This window comes from Mastomys coucha, unplaced genomic scaffold, assembly GCF_008632895.1.
Source record: "Mastomys coucha isolate ucsf_1 unplaced genomic scaffold, UCSF_Mcou_1 pScaffold16, whole genome shotgun sequence".
Taxonomy (NCBI): Eukaryota; Metazoa; Chordata; class Mammalia; order Rodentia; family Muridae; genus Mastomys; species Mastomys coucha.
In genome coordinates this window covers 64,185,412-64,194,559 of record NW_022196898.1, presented here as the reverse complement: position 1 = coordinate 64,194,559, position 9,148 = coordinate 64,185,412, and the positions used below count along the sequence as shown (strand labels likewise).

At 41.3% G+C, this 9,148-nt stretch overlaps 1 protein-coding gene across 1 annotated transcript in view; it reads right to left on the bottom strand.

The window, feature by feature from the left end:
* The window catches only part of Lrrc39 (leucine rich repeat containing 39), a 21,698-nt gene extending 12,783 nt beyond the window's left edge, over nucleotides 1–8,915 (bottom strand). The window contains exons 1-5 of the mRNA XM_031375276.1: nucleotides 8,758–8,915; nucleotides 5,800–5,990; nucleotides 2,403–2,508; nucleotides 1,177–1,333; nucleotides 415–551 (exon numbers count right to left, since the gene is read on the bottom strand). Coding sequence (XP_031231136.1) covers nucleotides 415–551; nucleotides 1,177–1,333; nucleotides 2,403–2,508; nucleotides 5,800–5,912 — 513 coding nt within the window. The 5' untranslated portion in view covers nucleotides 5,913–5,990; nucleotides 8,758–8,915. The remainder of the gene's footprint in view (nucleotides 1–414; nucleotides 552–1,176; nucleotides 1,334–2,402; nucleotides 2,509–5,799; nucleotides 5,991–8,757) is intronic.
* Between the last annotated feature and the right edge of the window lie 233 nt (nucleotides 8,916–9,148).

Below are 9,148 nucleotides of genomic sequence, written 5' to 3'. Positions count from 1 at the left end.
TGGGATGTAGTTCAGTAGCAGAGTGTCTGCTCACCATGCCTGAGACCCTGAATTCAATCCTTACCATGGCCAAAATATGTAAGCATGTATGAATAACCACTATACAACCCAGGCTTCCCCTTGTTATGGGGATTTTAAATGAAGTAAATACAGTTCTCAGTCTTCAAAGAGAGAAACCCAGTCACCAAGCAGTGCGGGACAATAAGGATAGAGAAATCTTTTCTGCTAAGTAGAGTTTGTCCTAATGAAATATTTGCCTTCTGGTTAAAAAAAAAAAAATGCTTTTCACTAAGTATTTCTATTTCTAAAATAAAATTTGTAATATTGCTTCATGAGTTTTTTTTTTTCAACAATCACATGCCTGAGATTATTATTAGTAGAAGCAAACAAAACAGAGGTTTAGATTTTTCTGACCTCTGGTGGGAGGTCGCTTATATCTCTGTTCACAGCCAGTTCTAGCTTCTCCAAGCTGGTACAGTTGCTCAGTTCTTTGGGGACAGTCTTGATTTTGTTGTAGCTAAGAATCAGTTCCTGAAGTCTAGTGAGCAGTCCTATACAACAACATCAACAATACAGGAAGCAGATGGATCAGTGCTTCCCGCCACCAAGCGCTACTTACATACTTAAATTACTGGCACAATGGCAAATTCAGTTATTTTATTCTTCCCTCTTCTCATCTTTCCACAAGGGAGGGGCAGTGGTCTTTCCATTCTACTTTATCTACTATGGACTCCGGATCAAGGTGACAGTAAATGGTACAGTCCCTGTCTGCCATGCACCAGAACCTGGGCTTGCTCTTCAACACAAACCCCATAAACAGCATACTACATCCTAAGCAATGTTGTGGGTGGGGACATTGTCCCACAGTTTGATAAACTTTCTTGCCTTCTTGCCTTCAGGATCTTCTAAGACAATTAATGGAGAAATTCTGTTTTTGAAATATACAGAATATTTGGAAATATTCTCTCACTGAAATTACCTATCACCCCAATAATTGCAGAAGTTTGGATCCTCTGAAGACTTAGTTAGATGAAACGTTTAAAATGTTTTCAAGTTTCAGAGATATACAAAGATAAAATCTTTATTCGATGTATTTGGGGGTGGGGGGGTCTGAAAAAAGCAAAGCATACTGGCAGGTAGATAAAACAGCACAGGAATAAAAGCAGTCTTCCTTACCAATTCCTCGGGGGATCTCTGAAATTGTGTTCCGAGATAAGTCTAGGACAATGAGATGCTGGAATCTTCCGATGAATTCAGGAATTTTCAACAATCCGGTCCTGTGAAGTTGCCATTCCTGTAGCTGATTCAGTTTCAGTAAAGAAGATGGGAGAGTCTAGAGTAAAAAAATATGTATACAATCATTCCATTGCCTGAGCTATTTATTATATCTAGCGTGTACCACCCTGCTGGGACAATATGGGATCTATAGAAGCACTTGGGGACAGTTGTCCCTTAATGGGCAACATCTCCAGGTGCTCTGTGCTACTCTTAGAACCTTGACTTTTATTATTTTTTAATTGTTAAAGATTTATTCTCAGTTTTATACAAGTTAGTATTTATTTACTTTATCATTTATGGTTCTTCACATCTCAACCATAGTATAATAAACAAAAATGCCATATTTTGACCAATCACGGACATACATAGAAGTCTGTCCTAATGAACGACTATCCAAGACTATCCAAGAACACATACATAATTGAAAATGTGAATATTTCAGGCCAGGTGGTGGTGGCACACACTTTTAATCCCAGCACTAGAGAGGCAGAGGCAGCTGAATTTTTGTAACTAGCCTAATCTACATAGCTAGTTCCAGGACAGCCAATGTCACACAAAGAGACACCTTCTTAAAACCATCCCCAACACACACAGAAAATTATAATATTCAAAAAAATCATTTCAATAACTTGAATTCCTCTTCCACTTTTATTATTAAGTCTTACAAGAGTTTGTTTTGAGACGGGGTTTCTCTACAGAGATCTGGCTATCCTAGAACACTCTGTAGACCAGGCTGGCTTTGAACTAACAGATCCACCTGCCTCTGCCTCCCAAATGCTGCGATTAAAGGTGTGAGCCACCACTTCTAGCCTATTTTATAAGTTGTTGCTGGTTTGGTTTGGTTTTTATCGTGTCAAAAAATAAGGATTTAGAGAAATAACCAAGAGACTTGAGTTCAGGTGGGCGGGGCAGGGTGGAGGGAGCAAAGACACTCTAACCAAGAAACAAGCCATGTGTTTTGTGTTTCTCTTCTGTTGTTCACATTGCCCAGATTCCCTCTTGCTGTTCTGATGAGAATTCCTAATGATCCCCGTCTTCACCACAGTTGTAGCGTATGCTCTCGGGCCGTCGTGCGACACCCAAGGTGGAGAATCAAGAAGTACGTCTAGAGCTTCTACACTTACCTTCCATTCTTCTTTCTCTATCCTTAAAATGACTCTTCCGTCTTCCCTGGTCACTTTCTCTTTTAGCTTAGTTAAACTTACTCGGTCTTCCCAGATCCGCACTAGCCTAAGAGAGCAGAACGTCTTTTACTCATAGGTAACAGCATTCAAAAGGCCTGTTGCAGCAGTGAAAGAAATAGAGGACAGTTGTCCCTTAATGGGCAACGTCTCCAGGTGCTCTGTGCTACTTCTACTCCTAGAACCTCGACTCTTATTATTTTTTAATGGTTAAAAATGTATTCTCATTATTATACAAGGTATTACTTATTTACTTCATTGTTTATTGCTAAGTCTTCACATTTCAACCATAGTTTAATAAACAAAAATGTCATATTTTGACCATGCCATAAATAAATTTGAGAGAGCAAAGGGTTTAAGGATGAATGGGACAGGCTGAAGAGAAGAAAGACAAGAAGGGGTGTAGTTATATGTAATTTGGAAGAAAATAACTGCTGAGCCAATGGCATTAGACATCAGATGAGGGCTGGAGAGATGGCTCAGTGGTTAAGAGCACTGACTGCTCTTCCAGAGCACTTGCCTGGGTTCAAGCCTCAGTACCCACATGGCAGCTCACACGTGTCTGTAACTCCAAGATCTCACACCCTCACACAGACACACATACAGGCCAAATACAAAGGCCCAGGAAATAAATAATAAATTGGGGTGAACAAAAGGCTGGAGAAATGGCTTAGTGGTTAAGAGTACTGGCTGTTCTTCCACAAGTCCTGAGTTCCATTCCCAGCAATGCCATAGTGGCTCACAGCCATCTGTCATGGGATCTGATTCCCTCTTCTGGGGTGTGTAAAGACAGATCACTCATATACATAAACAAACAAACAAACATCTAGAAAGAAAAATTGTTTAAAAAAAGAAATCAAATGAAAGGTTGCTTTGCAAGAATGATAAGTGTGGTCAGCACCACAAATGTTCTGTTGTAAAGTGCTCACTCCCTTGGGAGTTGTCCTTCGTCCAGTTACTTCCCCTTCTGTACCTGGAATTTTAAACTCTAAGGAAAATATGTCCTTAAGCGTTTGAGATATTACCTGATAATCTTTCCTTAGATTTTTTTTTTCATTGTTGAGGCTTGAATCTAGGTCCTCGTGCATGCGAGGGAAATGTGTTACCAGGTTTCCTTAGACTCACAGAATCCAGGAGGTCTGATGAGCATCACACAACACTGTGTGTGATGCCTCTGTTGTTTATCATTATTATTATTATCATTATCATCATCATCATTAAAATTATTATTATTATTATTATTATTATTATTATTATTATTATTATCATTATTATCATTATCATTATTTTGAGACAGTTCTCACTATGTAGCCCTCATTAGCCTGGAGCACACAGATATCTGCCTACCTGTCCCTCCTGGCGCTGCCCCTATTGAGTTCTGTACATCAACTCAGCAAAGCATATGTGTTGCTGGGAAGATTATTTCATAGAAAAATAGCAAGTTTGAGGAATTACAGGTACTGGCCGAAGGCAGTCAAGGTCTCCAAGGCTACAGGTGAGAAGGCATGCTGTTCCCATCCCAGAAGAAAAGCCCGTGCAGCACACAATCTTCCTGCTTACTGCTCCTGGCACCTCCTTTCTCTATAAATGTCTTTTAAAAAATGCATGTGTGTTCATGTGTTTGTACAAGTGCACATCTGTGTACAGATGCAGGCACATGTGTATAGGAGCCACAGGACCATACCAGTGCCATCCTTAGAAACACCATACACCTCCTTTTAGACAATATCTTCCAGCCAGGCAGTGGTGGCTCACGCCTTTAATCCCAGCACTTGGGAGGCAGAGGCAGGTGGATTTCTGAGTTCCAGAGTGAGTTCCAGGACAGCCAGGGCTACACAGAGAAACCCTGTCTCAAAAAAACAAAACAAAACAAAAGACAATATCTTCCATTATCTTGGAATATTGAAATTATTACCAATTAGACTAGACTGGCTGATCAGGATGCCCCAGAGATCCTCTCATCGCTGCCTCCCTGGCACTGAAATTGCATGCTTAGTGCCACTATGCCGGGTTTTACTATGTGAGTGCTGAGACTTGAACTTAGGTCCTCGAGGTTGTAAAGCAAGTTCTTGGCCAACTGAACTATCTCCCCAACTCCCCAAATCTTTCCTTTCCCAGCTGCTTTAGTATTCTCTTGCTGTGAAGAGACACCATGACCAAGGCAACTCTTATAAAAGGAAGCATTTAATTTGGGGCTTGCTTACAGTTTTAGAAGGTTAGTAGTCCATGGTCATCATGGGTGGGGAGAGGGGGCAGACAAGAATAGTGATGGAACATTAGCTGAGAGATTTTTACCTCCTGATTACAGGCAGCATGCAGAGAGGGAGAAGGGGAGGGAGAGGGGAGAGAGGACACAGAGAGGGAGGGGAGGGGAAGTGGGAGGGAGAAGAAGGGGAAGACTGGGCCTGGCATTGGCTTTTGAAACCTCAAAGTGACCCACCTTTTCCAGCAGAGGTTACACTTACCCTAACAAGGCCACACCTCTTAATCCTTCCTAAACACTTCCATTAGCTGAGACCCATTCATTCAAACACGGGAGCCTACTGGAGTCATTCTCATTCAAATCACCACACCCTCTAAAATTTTTTTTCATGTACTAGGGTTCAACTCTGCAGCACTCACATGGTAGTTCATTACCATCTATAATTCCAGTCCCAGGGGCTCTAACATCCTCTTCTGGCCTCCAAGGGCACTGCATGCAAGAGGTACACAGACATACATGCAAGCAAAACAAAACACCCATGCATATAAGAATAATAATAATAGAGAAAAAAATTTAAAGACTTTTAAGGGTTGGAGAGATGGCTCAGTTAGTCAAGAGCCCTTGATTGTCATCCAGATGACCTGAATTCAGTTCCCAGCACCCACAAGGCAGCTCACAACTGTCTGCAACTTCAGTACTAGGAGAGCCAATGCCCTCTTCTGGTCTCTATGGGTACCTGCATGAATGTGGTGGATAGACTTACATGCACCCAAACACGCATATACATAAAATAAAAGTAAAGCTTTTTTTTTTGTTTTGTTTTTTTTTTTGTTTTTGTTTTTTTTTTGTTTTTGTTTTTCAAGACAGGGTTTCTCTGTATAGCCCTGGCTGTCCTGGAACTCACTGTGTAGACCAGGCTGGCCTCGAACTCAGAAATCCACCTGCCTCTGCCTCCCTAGTGCTGGGATTAAAGGCGTGCACCACCACTGCCCGGCAAAGTAAAGCTTCTTAAAGAAGAATATCTTGAGTTTTTAGCAAATAAAAATCTGACAAATTCAGTGAAGCTCTTACTAAAATGGTCGTTCCCAAATATGAGCTTTTGAGTTTCCACTAGTCTAAAATAAGGTCACAGCATACTTATGCTGAAATTCCTTCTCTCGCTTCACATCTTCATGGTGTTTCTTTATTCTTTCTTCCCAGACTTCCTTTACAGCGCTGACTGCCCCGGTACAAACCACACTTTCTGTCATGATTTTCCCACATTGTAGTCAAGCTGTCTACTTCATTAGGTTCTGAAGAGCTGAGTCACAGGACATCTCAGAAAAGACCTAAGTGTACCAGACAGGAGGAAAACATCATGTTTCAGAATATTAATGAGTACCATAACAATACCTGTATCTTCCCAAAACTACATTTATTTATTTATTTATCCCTCCCTTCCTCCCCCTTCTCTCCCTCCCTTCCTCCCTTCTTCCTTCCTTCCTTTCTCCTTTCCTTCTTTCTTTCCTTTCTTCCCTCCTTCACTCTTTACTCAGAGACAGGGTCCACTGTGATGCCCCGTTTGGCCTCACACTCCTGGGCTGAAGCTCTTCCCACCTCAGCTTCCCAAGTATGTGGGAGCAGAGGTACACACCAGGATGTCCAGCTATTCCATATATATTTGCATGCCATATCTTATTTTATTATTTTACTTTATTTTATTTTTTAACTTCTTGTGACAGATTTTCTCTGTACAGCCCTGGCTGTCCTGGAACTTGGTCTATAGACCAGGCTGGCCTCGAACTCCACCTCCACCTGCCTCTGCCACTCAAGTGCTGGGATTAAAGGTGTGTGCCCCCACAACTCATACCGTATTTTAAACCCATGTCATATTTTATCATATTGTAAAATATGATATGAGTATTTTTGTTGCTTTTAGTATTCATATGAGGAAACTAACCCTTAAAGGAGCACACGTGGTTGGAGCAGGAGCTGCTGCCCAATCTGCTTCCTTTGCAACCATGTCATTCACGATAAGGAAAACCTACAACTAGACTTGCATCCAGCTATGGAAAAGTAATTACACAATGGCTACATGTCAGGTAGTGGTGGCGCACACCTTTAATCCCAGCACTTGGGAGGCAGAGGCAGGCGGATTTCTGAGTTTGAGGCCAGCCTGGTCTACAGAGTAAGTTCCAGGACAGCCAGCACTATACAGAGAAACCCTGTCTCGAAAAAACCTAAAAAAAACAAAAAACAAAAAAAAACCAACAAAACAAAACAAAACAGAACATGAAAAAAAAATGGATACATTAGGTAAGTCTGGGGCCCTTGAGATGGCTTGGTAGGTAAAGGTGCTTGTCACCAAGCTTGACAACATGCAGAGACCCCAGGTCTGAGCTGTGTCTACAATAGTAGGCTCTTACACAAGAAAGCTAATTAAGCTTGTTTTTGTTTTGTTTTGTTTTAAAGATGGCTAGAGAGACAGCTCCATGACTAAGAGCATTTGCTCCTCTCCTGAGGACTCAAGTTTGGTTGCTAGCATCCACATCAGGAGTCCCCACTGCCTGTAACTCCAGTTCATGGGGATCTGATGCCCTCTCCTGACCTCCAAAGGCATCCACACATGCACTGCCTGTAACTCCAGTTCATGGGGATCTGATGCCCTCTCCTGACCTCCAAAGGCATCCACACGCATGTGGTATTCAATTCCGCAGAATGCACACAGAAATACATATGTGGTATACAATTCCACAGAAATGCATACGTTTTAGAAATAACATAATAAGTAAATATCTTTTTTACATTTGTATGAGAAAGAGTAGGAGAACTTTTAGGAAGCAGGAAGAGGCTCATGCAGAAGGCAGAGAGTACAGAAGCAAGAGCCTGCAGGAAGTGCGACTGTGACTAGCCCATGCTACATGTGTGCATCACAATGTTGTGGTGAAACCCATTGTTTACATTTAACATTTAAAAAGAAGAAAGGAGAAAAAAAAGCAATCAAGTAAAAACGGTAAGGTGGGAAACCCCCAGGAAATCCAAATGGCAAAAAAAGCATAGACTGTACTTAGCTTTAAGATTCTGTAGATTAAACCATAGCAAACTATCGATACACACCCCCATCAAAATGGCCAATTTTACTAAACTGACTCTACCAAGTATTGACGAAAGTTTGAGTGAGTGGAATTTCCCCCTAGTGCTGTCCATTGGTGGAACTATAAGTTGGTCGTAACTACTTTCGAAGAGCATAGATGATATACAAGGTCTGTACATTCCTGTTCACTATAAACAAGTGTCCCCCAACAATGATTTTCCAAAATAGTATAATAATTAATGATAGTAATGATAAAATGAATGCATTGTGGAATTTTGCAGCTTAGGATACATCACAACACCTTACAAAAATAGGAAGGAAGGAAGGACAGAAGAAAGGATAAAAGAAGAAAAGAAAGGAAGTCAGGCAAGAATTGATGTATAAAAGAAGAAAGGGGGAAGTGGAAGGAGGGAGGGAGGAGCCTCGAAGAACATGTACTGGGGACCTAAGTGCCCCGGTATGTCACCTATAATTTATTGTATCAGATGTTAATAAAGTAGAAGTATGTACTACATACTTTCAACAATATAAAATTAAAATATTTCACTAATGTGAGCTATCTTCATATTGTATTATTATTATTTTTTTTATAAACTCTCATTTGTTAACTTATTTCGTTGCTTGGACATTAAATAGCGGTCATCTCTAATACTTGTTTCCCTGACATGACAGATCTGCTTCAGGAAAAAAACAAGTTTGTACCAAGGCATTTCTGCAGCTAACTTCTTTGTGAAGGAAAGGCACCCCACACAGCAGCGAGGCAAGCATGCCTGCCAATAAATCAGTGGGGCAGCTGCTCCCAGAAGTTAAACAGCCAAAGAAACACAATCTTAAATTCTAACTTGCAGGGAAGGCTATCTCTTGTGTTCCAGAGGATGACGACTATGTGGATGACCACAACCCCCTTAAAAGGCTCAGAAGCTAAATCCGTGTTCAGTCGGTACACTTTTTCAGTGAGATCATCACCGGCCATTTCTTTATGCAGAAGGAATGGAGGAAAAATGTTTCAGAAAAGCACTTACCATGGGGGGACGCTGCAGCCAACATGCCCAGAGCTCCCGATTTTCAGCTAGAATCAGATCACGAGGTGATTTCCCCCTCCAGTGTGGATCCAAATGACTAAAACTCTCTGTCTGGCTGTGACCAAGTGAAAAGTAATGTCAGCCTAGTTCTAATTTTAGCTCACAGACAAGGCTGAGAATAGCAAGCGTCACGTGGAGCTTCTGTGCAAAGGTTCAACTGATAATGTACGTGAGTGTGTTCCTACAAACACCAGGAAAGTCTTTGAAAGAACTATTTCTTTTTAAAATTCAATTTTATTACCCTGTGTGTGTGTGTGTGGGGGGGTGTTTTGTGTGCATGTATGGCTGTGCATCACACACATGCAGTGCCCTACGGGCCAGAAGAACATGT